This window comes from Hyla sarda, chromosome 5, assembly GCF_029499605.1.
Source record: "Hyla sarda isolate aHylSar1 chromosome 5, aHylSar1.hap1, whole genome shotgun sequence".
NCBI lineage: Eukaryota > Metazoa > Chordata > Amphibia > Anura > Hylidae > Hyla > Hyla sarda.
The window spans coordinates 73,787,644-73,806,629 of NC_079193.1; the positions used below are offsets into that span (position 1 = coordinate 73,787,644).

The 18,986-nt window shown below is 42.5% G+C and overlaps 1 protein-coding gene across 3 annotated transcripts in view; it reads left to right on the forward strand.

Moving 5' to 3' along the window:
• Positions 1-3,064: 3,064 nt before the first annotated feature.
• The window catches only part of RAPGEF5 (Rap guanine nucleotide exchange factor 5), a 331,057-nt gene continuing 315,135 nt past the window's right edge, over positions 3,065-18,986 (forward strand). The window contains exon 1 of one of the 3 annotated variants that reach the window (XM_056519694.1): positions 3,065-3,590. In XM_056519694.1, coding sequence (XP_056375669.1) covers positions 3,324-3,590 — 267 coding nt within the window. In that variant the 5' untranslated portion in view covers positions 3,065-3,323. The remainder of the gene's footprint in view (positions 3,591-18,986) is intronic. The other 2 variants (XM_056519693.1, XM_056519696.1) reach the window with 2 other exon arrangements.

Here is an 18,986-nt window from a genome sequence, read left to right on the forward strand (position 1 = left end):
CAAAAACGCTTTCACTGGCACAAGGCAACAAGATCCGGCAAGGGAGTGCATGGGAGGAGGTCAGATATAGTCAGGGACCAGATGGAAGCCAATTAAGCTAATTGGGCCAGGCACCAATCATTGGTGCACTGGCCCTTTAAGTCTCAGGGAGCTGGCGCGCGCGCGCCCTAGAGAGCGGAGCCGCGCGCGCCAGCACATGACAGCAGGGGACGGGAACGGGTAAGTGACCTGGGATGCGATTCGCGAGCGGGCGCGTCCCGCTGTGCGAATCGCATCCCCGACGGCCATGACAGTGCAGCGCTCCCGGTCAGCGGGACCGACCGGGGCGCTGCGGAGAGAGAGACGCCGTACGCGCTCCGGGGAGGAGCGGGGACCCGGAGCGCTAGGCGTAACAGTGGCTCATATAAAGTACATACAATAAACGGATAAAAAACAACACAGAATGATGGAAATATCTGACAACAGCAGGATCAGAAAACTCACTAAGCAAAAATCTACATTACACCAGAGAAAAATGCTTCCAAAACCAAATGCTACAACCCACATGACACAGACCGGACAAGACATAGACAGCACATGGCAGCAGAACACTAAACATATCATTAAAACCATTCGGATATGGTGCCCCCCCCCTCCCCCAAGAAGGTAAAATGAGGGGCAATTCCTATGTAGACAAAAATCCTTGAACCAGCCATACCAGTACAAGATAGATTGGACAAGACATAGACAACACATGCCAGCCAAACAATAACATTCCATTTTTAAAAGTTTAACCTGAGACAGGCTGAACTAGATAGAAACAGCAGAAAGCTCATAAGGCTAGATTCAGACTACGGAATTTCCACCTTCAATACTGAAATTGCAGGCGGTAATTCCGCTTGCTAAAATGTACTGTATAGTGAATGGGTTTCCGTTCACAAATTCACACTTCGGAATTTGAGAAGCAGAATTTGTGAATGGAAAATCCGCTTGGAAATTTCTGCCTGAAGAATGGCGTTGCTCTTTCTTCAGGCGGAAATCCGCGCAGAACCCATTGCAGTCCATTGGAGACTGCAGTGTCCGCGCGGTCCTAGCACCCGCTGATTCAGTCAGCCCTGGCCGCACTCGGAATCTCCGGGTGGAAATTTTCTGCCCGGAGACTCCGTAGTCTGAACCTAGCCTAACCGCAAACAATAAATCAATATTACCAGACCCAAAAAACTGAAATTGTATCCACTACATAGACTGAGAATCACCACAAGCAAAATACAACAAAAACCCAGCATGGACCCATTAATCCAGCAAAAACTAAAACTGCTGCCAGCAGGTAAATGAACATAAGAGCAATAATAGATGATATGGCAGAACAATTTCTGTCATTAAAGCCAAATACAGAAACGTTAATTTTTGTAATCTGTTTCTTTTTCCTTATTTTTCAGTACATTTTTGTACATTATTATGGGGGGCAGCCATCTGACATTACTGCTGCCAGTGGAGAAGGGGAGGGAATGGGGACAGTACAGCTGGCACTATTAGAAAGGTATTTTGTGCTGCATTGTGGTGGCTTTTAATGTCGGTTAAGAGGTATTTGCGCTGCACTCTGGTGTTTGTTTGGTACTGCTGGAGAGGTATTTTGTGCGGTGCTGTGGTCTTTGGTGCTGCTTGTGAGGTATTTTATGCTATACTATAGTGTTTGTTTAGTCTCCATGTAGAAGCATTTTGCTGCACTGTGGTGTTTGGTGCTGATAAAAAGATATTCTGTGCTGCACTGTAGTATTTGGTGCTGCTGGAAAGGGGTTTTGTGCTGAATTGTGGTTTTGTTTGGTGCAGTGGAAGAGGTATTTTGTGCTGCACTGTGATATTTATTGGCTGCTCTTGGAGAGGTATTTAGTGCTACAATTTGGTATTTCTTTAGTGCTGCTGGAGAGGTATTTTGTGCTGCACTATGGGATTTGCCTGTGCTGGAGAGGTATTTTGTGCTGCACTATAGGATTTGCCTGTGCTGGAGAGGTATTTAGTGCTGCACTTTTGAGCAGCTTTCGAGGTGTTTTGTGCTACACTATGGTAATTGTTTTGCATGCCTGGAGATGTATTTTTGTGCTACACGTATTTTTGCTGTGCTGTGGTATTTGTTTGCCACTAGTGATATTCGAATTTGCAATATTTCGCGTATATATAGACGAATATTCGTTCTATATTCGCAAATTTCACATATTCGTTACATTCGCATATGTGAATATTCGCATATACGCGTATTCGAGGAAGAAAACAGTGAGGGTGTGGGCAGGTTTACTATTGGTTGCTAGTGATGTTGTTGATAACCTCTGATAAGTGAATTTGCATCATCTAATTGGCCCACAAGTGAAAAGAAGGAATATGCGCATATGCCGAAAAAAGTGAATGTTCGTAATTTCAAATATATAGCGAATATATTCGCAATATTCGTGAATTTGCGATAAAAATTCAAAAATGCGAATATTCGCGCCCAACATTATTTTGCCACTGTTGGAGAGGTATTTTGTGCTGTACTGTTTGGCACTGCTGGAGAGGTATTGTGTTTGCTACATTTTGGTGCTGCTGAATGGTTATTTTGTGTTGTGCTATGGTTTTGCAACCACTGGAGAGCCACAGGTTGTGAAACACTGATAGATACAGTGATGACATTTCTGCTTAATAGTGTTCAGATTAGCTGGATTGTCAGGACATCTAGGGCTATGTCAAATAGGACAATTTCTGAGCAGTGCTATACAATATGTTGGTGAGACAGATAGATAGATCAGTGTTTCCCAACCAAGATGCCTCCAGCTGTTGCAAAACTACAACTCCCAGCATGCCCGGACAGCCTTTGGCTGTCCGGGCATGCTGGGAGTTGTAGTTTTGCAACAGCTGGAGGCACCTTGGTTGGGAAACGTTCAGATAGATAGATATGAGATAGATAGATATAGGAATGTATGGCATTTCATAAGATTAGCCTGGCATAGTAATAATGTGGTCGAGCTGCAGCCTCAGCATCCCTGCCTTGTATATTATCCTATGTAGTACATGCTGCAGATATTGTCACATGGAGGACATGCAGCAGTCACATGAGGAGGCTTCCAGTTCATGACATGTATCCCGCCCGCCGTATTTGCAGGGTCCTGCCTGGCTGGTGATAGGAGGAGTGTGCGCTGGTGCAGGTGACGGCTCGGGGCTGTTGGAGGCGGCGGTGTAGGCAGAGCACAGGCTGCGGTACGTTTCCTCCTCCTCAGTGTGGTGACAGGCGGGAGGACAGGGAGACTGCAGACAGCGCACGGCGGCGGCTGCTGAGGGAAGACCATGCTGTCCCCGCGGTGCCCGGCAGCAGTATGACTGTGGGGCAGGTGAGGAGGAAGATGCAGCCCACCTCAGAGAGCAGCAACGGCGGCGGAACCGGGACCGGGGGGAGCACCGCAGGGCTGAGCCGCAGCCGGAGCGTCCGGGAGCAGCAGGCGCAGCTGAAGCACAAGCTGAGGGAACTGCCGTCCCTGCTGAGGAGCGGCCTGACCCTGCGGAGACGGAGCTCGGTGTACGGACCGTCACCTTCCCTGTCCGACACCGAGGACACCGCGGCGGCCACCGCCACCAACGGCCCGGTGAGTAGACACCTGCTGCCGCCCCGGGACACACGGCTTCCTGCAGTGACATTGCGCCTGGAGTGCTAGGGTACCCGGCTTGTGCCATACATACACCAGGGCACCCGGCCCATGCCATTCATACACCAGGGCACCCGGCTCATGCCATTCATACACCAGGGCACCCGGCTCATGCCATACACCAGGGCACCCGGCTCATGCCATTCATACACCAGGGCACCCGGCCCAAGCCATTCATACACCAGGGCACCCGGCCCATGCCATGCATACACCAGGACACCCGGCTCATGCCATTCATACACCAGGACACCCGGCCCATGCCATTCATACACCAGGGCACCCGGCCCAAGCCATTCATACACCAGGGTACCCGGCTCATGCCATACACCAGGGCACCCGGCTTGTGCCATACATACACCAGGGTACCCGGCTTGTGCCATACATACACCAGGGCATCCTGCTCATGCCATTCATACACCAGGGCACCCGGCCCAAGCCATTCATACACCAGGGCACCCGGCCCATGCCATTCATACACCAGGGCACCCGGCCCATGCCATTCATACACCAGGGCACCCGGCCCATGCCATTCATACACCAGGGTACCCGGCTCATGCCATTCATACACCAGGGTACCCGGCTCATGCCATTCATACACCAGGGTACCCGGCTCATGTCATTCATACACCAGGGCACCCTGATCATCCCATTCATACACCAGGGCACCTGGCCCATGCCATTCATACACCAGGGCACCCAGCTCATGCCATTCATACACCAGGGCACCCAGCTCATGCCATTCATACAGCAGGGTACCCGGCTTATGCCATTCATACATCCGGCCCATACACCCTTCATAGAGACTCTACACGCAGCTGCCAGTGCATCAGGGCATATATCAGCAGCTATGTGCCAGTGTATTCAGGTGATGGACTACAAGCCATGTGCCAGGATACTCAATGCATGTACTGCATTCTACAAGAGATATACTATTTTTTTTTTACCAGTGCATATACTGCTTTCTATAACACTTATACTAATATACCCATACCTATAGTGCATTCTATAACACTTATACTAATATACCAGTGCCTATAGTGCATTCTATAACACTTATACTAATATACCAGTGCCTATAGTGCATTCTATAACACTTATACTAATATACCAGTGCATATTCTGCATTCTATAACACTTATACTAATATACCAGTGCATATACTGCATTCTATAACACTTATACTAATATACCCAAACCTATAGTGCATTCTATAACACTTATACTAATATACCCATACCTATAGTGCATTCTATAACACTTATACTAATATACCAGTGCCTATAGTGCATTCTATAACACTTATACTAATATACCAGTGCCTATAGTGCATTCTATAACACTTATACTAATATACCAGTGCATATTCTGCATTCTATAACACTTATACTAATATACCAGTGCATATACTGCATTCTATAACACTTATACTAATATACCCATACCTATAGTGCATTCTATAACACTTATACTAATATACCCATACCTATAGTGCATTCTATAACACTTATACTAATATACCCATACCTATAGTGCATTCTATAACACTTATACTAATATACCAGTGCCTATAGTGCATTCTATAACACTTATACTAATATACCAGTGCATATACTGCATTCTATAACACTTATACTAATATACCAGTGCCTATAGTGCATTCTATAACACTTATACTAATATACCAGTGCATATACTGCATTCTATAACACTTATACTAATATACCAGTGCCTATAGTGCATTCTATAACACTTATACTAATATACCAGTGCATATACTGCATTCTATAACGCTTATACTAATATACCAGTGCATATACTGCATTCTATAACGCTTATACTAATATACCAGTGCATATACTGCATTCTATAACACTTATACTAATATACCAGTGCCTATAGTGCATTCTATAACACTTATACTTACTATACCAGTCATCTGCTGTACGCTACAAGCCATATGCCAGGGTACCCCACTAATTTATTACATACCACATACCATTTCATTTACACTGAGGTCACAAAGGTCATTGGGGGGATTTATCATAATTTGTCTGGAGGATGAGTGGTGCAGTTGCCCACAGCAACCAATCGGCTTCTTTCACTTTTCAGAGAGCCTTTTATCAAATAAAAGATGATCTAACTGGTTGCTATGGGTAACAGCACCACTCTTCCTCTGCACAGGTTTTGATAAATCTCCCTCATTGACACTACATGCAACATGTCAATGCTCCAGTGTTTATATTACAAGCCATATGCCAGTGTATGGACTACAACTAGGCGCCATGTGACCCAGTGCATTTTACTGTATTCTACAAGCTATATACTACCACTATACCAATCATCTATATATATATTGCTTTACCCAAGTCATCTACCACATTCTACAAACCATAAACTACTGTACTCATATTTACTGTATACTACAAACCATATGCCAGTGCATCTACTGTTTTCTACAAGCCATGTATTACTTCCCAGGTAATTCACTGTGTATTACAAGCCCTATGCCTGTATACTGCATTCTAGAAGCCATATGCCAGGGCACCAAGTGTATTTACTGCAATTGCAAGCCATCAAGTACTGTACCCAAGTGATCTACTGTACATCAGAGCTCTATGCCAAGGTACCCAGTTCATTTAGTGTATACTACAATCCATATACTACCAAACCTAACCCATTTACTGTACACTAAAACCCCATGGCAAGGTACCCAGTTCATTTACAAGGCACTTTACTGTATTGTACAAGCCATTTACTATACACGAAAACCATATACCGGGTCAGACCATATACAACTATACCAAGTAACTTATTGGACATCAAAGCCTTATGCTGGGTTACCCTATACATTTACATATATTACAAGCCATATACAAGTATAGTCATAGACAAATAATCACATATGACTGCTTCTTGTTTATGTACACTACAATCTATATACCAAAGTACCTAGTGTATTTACTGTAAACTGCAAGCAATTAAGTAGTGCAGCTATTCATCAGTCATTTTACACTTGGGGCAGCATATACCTATAGTATCTCACATAAGTGCATCCCTTACATTTTTTTTTTAAATATTTTCTTCTAATTTTCATGTGACAACACTGAATAAATGTCACTCTGTTACAATGTAAAGTATTGAGTGCACAGCCTGTATAAGTGTTTAAAGGTGTACCGCAGCCTTAGACAACATTATCTCCTATCCGCAGAATAGGGGATAAGTGTCTGATCGTGGGGGGTACGATCACTCGGACCCCTGCGATCTCCCGTACAAAGACCCGGAACTGCCGCGGTTCTGCACGGCTAATGCTTGTGTCGTCGACTAAGTGGTAGACAGACACGCCTTCTTCATTTAGCTCTATGGAAGAGGCGGGGATACACGGACGCTGCATCTCCGCCTCTCCCATAGAGATACATGGAGAGGGCGTGTTGGCTGCTGTGTCATGATGTGGTCAAAACGCCTCCTGCATGAAGAGAGCCATGGCAGAGCCGGGTCCCGTACAGAAGATTCCCAGCAGTCGGACCCCCCACGATCAGACACTTATCCCCAACTGCAGGGGCTAGGGCTGCAGTATTCCTTTATTGTTGTTTCCCCTCAAAATAACACAACACACAGCCATAAACCTTGGTAACAAAAGTGAGTACACCCTGTGCAAATGTCCAGATTAGGTTGAAGTGTCAATATTTTGTATGACCACCATTATTTTCCAGCACTGCCTTAAGCCTCTTGGGCGTGGAGTCCCTTCTGGGACGACAATCTTATTATAGTCTAGGCCATCTTAATGTAGAGCAACAATTCTTTTTTTCAGAGAGTTCTTTGCCATGAGGTGCCATGTTAAACTTCCAGTGTACAGTATTGGAGATTGTGAGAGCGATAACATCTAATTTAAAACCCCTTCTCCCCAGTCACACCTGAAACCCTGTAACACAAACAAATTACATTACATTGGGGAGGGAAAATGCCTAATTGGGCCCAATTTTGACACTACCACTTAGGGGTGTACTCACTTTTGTTGCCAATGTTTACACATTAAAGGGGTACTCCACAGCTCAGCGTTTGTAACAAAACTGTTCCGAACGCTGGAGCCGGAGCCTGTGACATCATAAACTGCCCCCTCTGCCGTAACGCCCCGCCCCTCAATGCAAGTCTATGGGAGGAGCGTGACAGCCGTCACGCCCCCTCCCATAGACTTGCATTGAGGGGGCAGGATGTGACATCATGAGGGGGCGGGGCTATGACGTCACGAGCTCCCGGCGCAGGCTACAGAGTTCAGAACAGTTTTTTCCAAATGCTGAGCAGCAGAGTACCCCTTTAATAGTTATGTGTTGAGTTATTTTGAGGGGACCAAACATTAAACACTTATACAGACTGTGCACTCACTACTTTACATTGTAGCAGAGGGGCATTTCTTCAGTGTTGTCACATGAAAAGATATAATAAAATATTTACAGAAATGTGGGAGGTGTACTCTTTTATGTCAGATACTTTACATATTCTACAAACAGTATATAGCGCACCAAGTGTATTTACACAATGCCATATGCTGGTGTATGTACAGTGGGGGCTTAACACCCTTTCACACATGCTTACACTAGAGCAGTTCATTAATACTGCAAGTTACACACCACTATACACAATGCACCCAGGTCATATACACTGCCAGCAAGGTACAATACGTATAGTATATAATATCCATATTATTTACTGTAGCATGTCTGGTTCCTTTTTGCATATAAAGTACACTGGATAACACACATGTTCATACCACTATTGATAAGACCTGCTATTGATGAGTAGTGTTATACAAGGGCTAGGGGTTCATTGACAAGTAATCTCTACGGGGACATGTTTTGGCCCATTGTAAGCCATTGGTTGGAATTGTTTTATGGAACGTCAGGTGTTTATATAAAATAGTTTACATCACTGAAGTTCATTCTAGTTCATCTTTCATGGATTCTGTTCATTCACACAAGTGAATTGCAGGAGACTCTTAAAGGGGTACTCAGGTGAAAACCTTTTTTCTTTTAAATCAACTGGTGGCAGAAAGTTAAACATATTTGTAAATTACTTCTATTAAAAAAATCTTAATCTTTCCTGTACTTATTAGCTGCTGAATACTACAGAGGAAATTCTTTTTTTTGGAATGCTCTCTGATGACATCACGAGCACAGTGCTCTCTGCTGACATTATTATAATAATAATAACGCTTTATTTATTGTTGTCCTTAGTTGGATTTGAACCCAAGTCCCCAGCACTGCAAGGCAGCAGTGCCAACCACTGAGCCACCATGCTGCCCTTAGCATACATCTGCTATGCATGGTTGCTAAAATGGACAGAGATGTCAGCAGAGAGCACTGTGCTTGTGATGTCGTCAGTGTTCCAAAAAGAAAGGAATTTCCTCTGTAGCATTCAGCAGCTAATAAGTACTGGAAGGATTAAGATTTTTTAATAGAAGTAATTTACAAATATGTTTAACTTTCTGCCACCAGTTGATTTTAAAAGAAAAAAGGTTTTCACCGGAGTACCCCTTTAAGTACTGGTGCTGTTCTGCTGTCTGGTGCTGTTCTGCACAAAACACTGTTCAGAATCCACAACAAGGAAGAAAATGCCATACATCTTCCAGTGTCATTTATTTCTCTCTGCTGCAAACTAGACAATACATCTACATTAGCAGGATGCCACATTCATAACTCAGAATCCTGAAATATACATAAGAGAGCCATCACTGGAATGCTCAATTACATTCACCCAGTAAATGCTGGACATTGCTGTGAGCAAAATAAAGGATTGGACAGGTTAAAGGGGTTATCCATGATCAGGGAAAACATAGCTGTTTTCTTCCAGAACAGTGCCTCTCTTGTCTTCAGTTTGTATGTGATGAAGCCTTGGTGCAATACCACACACAACCAGAGGACAGGTGTGACACTGTTTATTTTTTGAAGGAAAGCAGCAATGTTTTTTTTAATCCTGGATAACCCCTTTAAAATCTAAGTAACTGGTTCTTGGCTCCCAATGGTAGAGACCAGGACACTGTGTTGAGTCTTCCATAGACCTTAGACTGTTACTAGGTTTGGTCAACTCCAGTGGAATTAGACAACTAGACAGTGCGGCTGACTTAGTGTAGTAGTGGTATGCCATTATTGTATACCGGCAGAATGTGTAACCCAGAACTTAGTGTGCAGTTCTTTAGTTGAAATTTCTTCTATTGGAAAGCTGTCTGTTTTACGGACACATGTGGTTGTATACACAAACTCTAGTTCGGGGCTGAGCAGGTTTATAATAAATTGGAAATGAATCGCAACAGAACAAGACAGCAATCCTGCACTCACCGCAACAGTACGAGTCACACGGCTCCTCTCACGGGACCTCCATCAAACAGGCAGATGAAATTAGTGTGGGTCGCTCTGAAGCGACTGCTGGCGGTTTCACGCACAAAGGTAATGCGCTTCTTCCGGCCTTGAGGCCGGAAGAAGCGCATTACCTTTGTGCGTGAAACCGCCGGCAGTTGCCTCTAAGCGCCCCATTCTGATTTCCTCTGCCTGTCTGCTGGAGGTCCCGTGAGAGGAGCCGTGTGACTCGTACTGTTGCGGTGAGTGCAGGATTGCTGTCTTGTTCTGTTGCGATTCATTTCTAAATGTTCTTAATGCTTAATGTCCTAGCACCACCGTTAGATGAGTATTGTCCAAATACCTGCACTGTGTATCCTTTATCCAGAAACACAAACTGTTGGTTGTCTATATGGCAGTGCCGCTCTGATATCTATTGTTTGTGCATTATAATAAATTGGGAAACTCCGGTAAAACTGATAGTATTGATCCATCTTGGTCACTTTCTTCCTCATTTCACTTCAACTCTTGCAAGGAAAATTGTCTCTAGAAATTAACTGGATCTTCTTATAATGTGTCTGCCGTACACTTGTTATAGTTGTCAATCCACTGCTCATTGAAGCGGCAGCTAAAACACCCAACATTTCCATACATGAATACTGGGACAGAGTGGAAGAAGCGGCATCCAGGCTCCTCTTGTGGCTGCTTCTCTCCTATAGGAACAAAAGATGTTTTTAAAAACCAATGTATTCTTAGTTTCTGCTGACATCTACTGAAGCAGCCCCCTATTTACATCATCCTGCTAAAATGGTCAGATAAGGCCAGCTTTTATCTAGTGTATTGAGCCATATTTATACCAGCTCCATTTGCGGGATGCCGTTCTTGTATTTTTTTTTACTCTTCAGGTACCCGCCAAAGTATTTGCTCAGGAGTAGCCACATACTGATTGTTTTTCTACTGTTTCGGCCATACTTGGTGCAATGTATCTATTCTATTATGTATCTAAACCTCAGTAGCACAGTGTGGTAAAGGTTGCATTTTTTCCCCCAACATCTTTGGGTAATCTTTTGAATAATGTCGGAAGCCTCTTTTGCACATGGTGATAATGTGTTATATACTGTTAATTTAGCTATACACATAACATCGCTGTTGTTCATCCGACAGCTATGTTTCCCTACATATAGGTGAGGGCCGACCAAGCGTTCCTGTTCTGAAAGGAAAGAGGGAGGTGAAACTTTTGGCAGACTTCTTTAGCATTGGCTTTTCCCCCAAAGAACATAGGAGGAGATTTATCATTGCTTTTAGAGCATTTTTTTTGTCTATGTTTTGGCGCAGTTCAGGCGCAAGAAGCATATTTAGCGACTTTTATGCGCCCTTTGATAGACAGTTTCATTCTTTTTGCCTACCCATAGAACTTTTTCTTTTTGACCATGCAGTGGTCACGTATTTATTATTTGCGACTTTCGTAAAAAGTCGGTATTTTGTGCGCAAAGGTACTTTTTTTTAGGCGCAAAACTACACCACCTACCAGTAGGCATGAGAATCACTAATACCTTCCGCAATTCAACTTTTAACCTCTTGTGGATGACAGCGTCCCACTCCCCTTCTATGACACGTGCTCAGGAGCTGAGCGCGGGTCATAGCTGGGTCATCCTGGCAGCTATCTGGCACCAGGAACCATCTGTCATGCCAGATATCACCGATCATGGTTATGCCTGGCTTTAACCCCTTAGACACCACAATCAAATTTGATTGTAGCGACTAAATGCATGTAAAAATGTCCCGGCAGCTCTGTGAAATTAAAAACACCTAACCTTCCAAATTCAGGACCCGGGAAAGTGTCTACTTCCCTCCCTCACAAGCGTCTAGAAAAAGTGTATGTGGTAGAGCTTTTCCCACCACAGCAGAGCTGCGCAAAATTCATCATCCTGCTGCACCTTCTTGATAAATAAGATGCACGCTAGTCAAACCCACCACCCAAATAAATGTAGGAAAATAGCTCTACCGTAGACATTCATTGATAAATCTGGGCCTTAGGGCTTGGGCAGTTGAAATTCAAGATGCCCCATCCTTCTACCTGGGTTGTTGTTTAGTTACTATTGTAAGGATTGTGTTTTTGCCCTTGTCGTTTAGCCATTGGCATCTACCTATCTGTAAAATATCACAGTAGGTTCCTGCCGTGACATTTATGTGCTAAGACATAATAGGGGCAACTTTAATAATCTTGAGGTTTCTGTCTTGCTTGTATATGGACTTGCATGCGTTTCTAACCTAAGTGTTTCCTTTTATATCACCACTGGTTAGCAATAATCATCTTTTTATTATTGGTAATTAAAAGTTAAGTTTTAGTAATACTACTTCTTCCGTCTGTGATACCATTCTTCTACCTGGTAAGAGTCGGGAGGTTCCCACACACCTCACCAAACTCCACAGGTTTGGCCAACATGTCTAATGTGTATGAGAGTGATGAGTCAATGTGCTCGTCCTGGTTCTGATAACAATAATTGACATTGCACACATTTGCTGCTGTTTTACTTATTTACTTTACAATATTTATATGGGAAAATATCCCAATAATATGCCATGCTGGGAGTTGTAGTTTTGTAACATCTGGAGGCCCACAGCACTGTACTAGATCTTGCCATGTGTAAAATTTGAGGCATTTTCAAAAAAATACAGTCCACCTATAGACTGCCATGGGTGCTGTATTATGGCTCAGTACAACAAGGAGCTTGTATGGAGCCATGTGTACAAGTGTTTGCCTTTTTAGATGTTTTATGTTTATATATATATATATATATATATATATATATATATATATATATATATGATCTTATTTTTCATAATATTTTTGCTACAGTGTAAATGAGGCTTTAGCTTTGCTGTCTATGTATATTACCGCATACCATATGTATAGAATGAATTACACTGAATATGCCCTGTGGAAACATTGCATTCTTTTTCCTTGAGCCGTAATTTGAGCTGACGCTAGCTAATGTAATCCCAAAGGACCTATGATCTATTACCTTTGTGTGACACAACTAGTTTATCTGGGATGCTACACTGGTAACTAGATCAGCATCCTCTTGTAGTATATTAACAGTGTAATGGATACATTTGTCAGTGTAACCCACTTACTGTCATGTGTATTTTTTTTCTTTATTTCTGAAAAATAAAAAGGGTTTGTAATTGATATTATAGGGGGAGTTTATTAAGTTTCACATGCCAGTCTTAACCTAAAGGGCACTAGAGCAAGATATGTCCAATGGGGGGAATTTACTAATACTGGCGTTTTACATGCCAGTCTTAACCCCTTAAGGACACTCGCCATAAATGTATGGTGCTGCATAGGGATACTTGGCGCACAACGCCATACATTTACAGCGCAGCTGTGATGTGAGTGGAGGAGTTGCAGTCTCTTCATTCACGGCGGGCCCCGGTGGCTGTCAGCAGCCGCGGACCCGCCAGTAATGGCAGACATCAGCGTTTGCGCTGATGTCTGCCATTAACCCCTCAGATGCTGTGCTCAATACAGTTCACGGCATCTACGGCAGTGCGGCAATTAAAATGGCTGATCTGATTGGCCGTGGCACTGCCGCGGGGATCCGATCAGCCAAGATGGCGGACGGAGGTCCCCTCACCTGCCTCCGTCCGTCTCCTGGGGTCGTCTGCTCTGATCTGCCTTCCAGCAGACCAGAGTAGAAGATCACCAATAATACTGATCAGTGCTTTGCCCTATGCATAGCACTGAACAGTATTAGCAATCTAATTATTGCTATAAATAGTCACCTATGGGGACTAAAAAAGTTAAAAATAAATGTAAAAAAATATGAAAAAGCCCCTCCCCAATGAAGTTTTAAATCACCGCTTTTCCCCATATTAATACAAAAAAGCATTAAAAAAGATAAATAATAAACATATTTGGTATCGTCGTGTGCGTAAAATGTAAACTATATGTTAATGATTCCGTACGGCAAACGGCATAGAATAAAGAAAACATATATAATTTTTACCGTAAAATGTACAGCGTGAAAACGAAACCCCCCAAATTTGCTAAATTATGATTTTCGGTTAAATTTCCTTAGAAACAAAATTTTTTGGGGGGGGGTTTACCATATATTTTAGGGTAAAATGAGTGATGTCATTACAAAGTACAACTGATCATGCAAAAAAACAAGCTCTCATATGGGTTTGTGAATGGAAATAGAAAAAAATTATGTATTTTAGAAGGCGAGGTGGAAAAAACGAAAACGCTAAAATAAAATTGACATCGCGGCCGACACTCCTCCTCCATGTATCTCAATGGGAGAGGTGTGCCTCCCCACCTCTCCCATAGAACTGTATGTGGAGGGGGCGTATCGTCGACCTCAGAGAGAGCGGCAATGCGGGGCCCCATTTGGGAGATCCTATGGATAGGGGATAAGTTGTATTTTGCTGAAGATGTCCTTTAAGGGGTTAAAGAAGAACTCCAGGAAATGTATTTATTTTGGCTCATATAGTGCAGCATAGGCTATTATATTTTTTATGTATAGAAAATAATGTAAAGGTACTTGTGTATGCTTTGTGCTTACCTGTTAAGCTGATGTGGCAGGCATGGGTTTCCATCCATAGTGATTTGTATTTCCCCACTGAAATGGTTTTCTTATGTTGCCTATATTTTCCATGAATTCTCTGGCTTTGCAGAGAGAGGGGTGGTGGCTCATGAGAGGGTTAGTGTTAGTTCACATTGCATGCAATTTTGATGTGTTTTCTTATTCACAGTGCATTTTTTAGACAAAAAGTTGAGGAGAGTGTGATTTGACATATAATCACAAGTTAGGTGCATTGTAAAGATTTTAAGTTTTCAGGGTGTGTTTCTACTGCGCTTTGGGTGGATTTTCTTTTCCTACGATTTTCCCAAATAGCACGTTTTACTCTCATTTGCGCAATCATGGCAAAATAGCTCAATTTTGGGAAAACTACGGCAAAAACACAGAAAAAATCTACACAGTTTGTGAACACAGCCTAAATGGAGTATATCTTGAGCCTGTTTAATGGGGGACAAATTGAAGCAAACTCATAATTTGACATCAGAATAATCCCACTAAAATCATTGATAAATATTGGAACATAATAAAAAATATAAATAGAGCCATAAACTTCGAAAAGGGCCTAAATTGTGACCCTTAGTAAATTTTCTCAATTCTAAAACACCGCATTAGGCCATATGCAAAATGCAAAGAAAATGTGTATTTGTTGCCTATAGTAACCAGAGTTCAGAAAGGGTTTCTATGAGTAACAAAGAGGCTCAACATATGAATTGTAAAACTAGGCTTTACATAGGAAGAGGGTATTGGCACAATATATTTGGCGTGCCTCATGACATCCATGTTATTTCTGTTGTACGATGAAAAATAGCAAACATGGATCTTTGCAGGCGCATGGACAGCAGTGGATAAAAGTTCATGGAGTCTTCAATACATATAGATGTTTATTTTAAGCACATAAAAGCAACGCGTTTCCTGTCCGTAGCGGGCACTTCATCAGGCAAGTGTGCATGTATACAGGTATCAGAGAAAGCACATTTAAATAGACGGTCCCTACGTACAACGTCTATTTAAATGTGCTTTCTCTGATGTATACATGCACACTTGCCTGATGAAGTGCCCGCTACGGGCAGGAAACGCGTTGCTTTTATGTGCTTAAAATAAACATCTATATGTATTGAAGACTCCATGAACTTTTATCCACTGCTGTCCATGCGCGTTCAAAGATCCATGTTTGCTATTTTTCATTGATGCTATTTGGACCGGTGAACCAGGATAGACCGGAGGATCGTGGCTGCTGACAACCTAACCTGATTAATACGCTGTATGGTGTTGTGCCCTTAGCGCAACACATTGTGGTAAGTGTGACCTTTATTGCACTTATTCACTGTCTATAAACGTATCACACTAGGGGCGCGTGTTCCCTCTTTTTTCCCTTTTGTCTTTGCATTTCTGTTGTACGAAAATGGTGCCGGTTCACAAAATTGGGATGTATTTGTGTCACCCTTTTATTGCATTTTTTTTAAATATAAAACTAGGTTGTGATTGGTAGATAAATAACTTTTCTGTTGCAATCTGAATGATACACGTGTCCAGTTGTCTCTTAAGACATTAGTAGCTATTGCCTGCACGGCTTTAATGGACCTATAAATGGAAATTACCATGGATGTACTAAAAAAAACAGCATTTCTGAGCAGTGTCACCATGTAATTTCTCTTCCTCGGGGAACAAATAATGCACACAATGCACAAGTTCATATTTGTACTGAGGATACTCCATTTACAGTGGTGAAGTGTCAACATCTGTCACTAGCTATAAAGACAGACTCGCAAAGAATAAACCGTAAATGTAATTTTGGTCGCCGAGTCATTTGGAACATCTACAAAAATGAATTATGGCTATGTTATCTCCTTCAAAGGCACTCACTCTCTTTAATGGTACGTTCATATAATGCAGGTTTGTTGCAGACACTTCTGTGCCTGAACAAAAAAAAAATGGTTCTGTTATAATTTGGTATTGTCATCAGTAAATAGAAAAAATGCAGCGTCTTAAGGCCCTGTCCACGTTATGTGAAAAATCTATGCTTGACTTGTATGCATGGTATAGATGCCAATGGCTCTACCCACTTCATAGAGCCCTAAGAAGTGCCATTTTGGCCTCTGTTGGTTGGTATATGTTTGTATACCTTTAGGCTACAACAGTGGTCTTTAAACCGTTGTCCTTTGGATGTTGCAAAATTACAACTCCCAGCATGTCCAGACAGCCAACGGCTGTTCGGGCATGCTGGGGGTTGCAGTTTTGCAACATCTGAAGGTCCATCAGTTTGGAGCTCACTGGGCTATAGTATTCCATAGAAAGGCATGCAGTACAAAACATATGCAACAAAAATAAATAAATAGAGGGGGATAACTCAATGTCTATGTAAATCAAATGATTTTTACTGCCCCCTGTTTGCCTGGGTGTACATTATGTGTACTTCCTACACATTTATCGAAGAGATGCTCTTTCTTCATAAATAGCAAAGTAGCGTAGTTTTAGACAAATTTCTAAGTGTGTTTGGGGCTGGTGTGTGAGTGCGCAATTTTTTTTAAACATGCAGTTAATTAATTACCGACCACTGCATAAAGAAAGCCATGCCACACTGCATGTAAGTTCTTTAAGTTGTTTTCTTGAATAAAAGTAAAATATTTAAGAAAAAAATGTAGCAATTTTTTCACCCATTGCACAAAAAGGTGGGACTTTTTAACACCAAAAACACCAATGGGAAATGTACTCCGGTATTCCTATTTATAGGATACATTGCAGCCTTTCATTGAAGATGTATATCAGGAGCATTTCATAATGTAGACATCAAATGGAGGATGAAATTATGATCAACACAGTCTAATATACATAATATACATCCTGTTGTGACCCAGTGGCTTTCATAAAACAATAATTTCTTTGAAATATTCCTCTAAATAGTCTTATAATAACTGCAATATTCACGCAACATGTATAGCCTTGAAATACTTGAATTATGAGTCTCCCCCCCCCCCCTCCTGTTGAAGTCAATGGGGAAAAAATTGCAGCATAAATAGAACAGATTGTGACGCCACCTTAATATTCATGTGACATTTCCAATCAGAATGACAGCCATGTGTAGATCAGATATAAACAGATAGAGTTACCTTCTAAATGCCGTAGAAGTGTTTATTATCACTGGTTGAACAAGATTTTCCAACCTTTTAGATTGTGCAAGAGCGAAGAATTATTAAATGCATGTTGTTAATATTGTAATGGTAGATGAATGCTGAGTTCAGCACTTGGTACAATATCTTCTTGGGTGTTATGCTAATAGTAGCATTGTTGGTATAGGGCCATCTAATAACATGTAATTGTCATATATATATGTGGTATGTAAAGTACTGGTAATTTCCAAATACTACATTTGTTGCCAACCACAATGGAAAGTAGCCAAAATGTAACTTCTTCTGAGGTAAATATAATATTATACTGCTCATCCCTACATTTGTATACATTTTGGGAGGGTATATGACTCTCTTGGTACCCTTGCACCACTGAATCCCTTCCTTGTTGGTCAGAAAGTGACCATGGCAGGAAGAGGAAGCTGTGTGACATTTCAAAAAAATCCAAGGAAGTGAAGGGGCGACGACTCAAGCACAGTCATGCAGAAAGAAGATCAAGCCTTTGTTCTGTTGCTCTGGGAGGAGCAGAAATCCAACTACTGATGCCATTTGCACCTCTCCAGTTCAAGGCACCGGGAGAATGATCAAGGGAATTACTAAAGATAGAGAGCAGGACAGGGCATAATTCACCTGTTCCTACTGATTCTGGAAATCCATATATGCAAATGTTTTGACGATTTGGGTTTTTGACGTCATCTGGATGGTGTTGAAGGGTTTCGTGTGTTGTTGCACCAAATCTTGTAAGGCTTGAATAGAGAAAAAGGAGGACTCTTGCATTGTCTCAACAGCATCCACTGAAAAAGACAAGTCCCTACGAAACTGAATGAAGTCCCTCTTACATTCCACCACCATTTGCTTAGTTAAAGATGAGAGATCTTCAAAGATCCACTAGTGTGACCGACCAGTCATTGTTGGAAAATGAGGAGCAACCCCCCCCCCCCCATGGCAGACCCTCCACTCTGGGCAGGGATTTGAGTGGGGAGAGTGGGTCTGGGGTCAGAGGAGTGCCTTTCAGAAAGAGGTGGCTCTCGATAAGATGAGTAGGATATTGTGGTGAAGGCACGAAGACAATGCTGCTGACTGGGAAGGGAGCCGGAAGACATGAAGGCAAGGAAATCCGAGGAGCCAGTAGACCAATATGAAAAGGGGATTGAGAAAGCCACCTGAGGGCTGTGGCACAGTGGAGGGATGACAAAGAACTCCCCCTGATGTGGAGGGGCTCTGTTGCATAGGAGCGAAAGCCCACTCAGTGGTAGTGGGCACAGGTCCATTTGGGCTGATAACTTCTCCAGTACA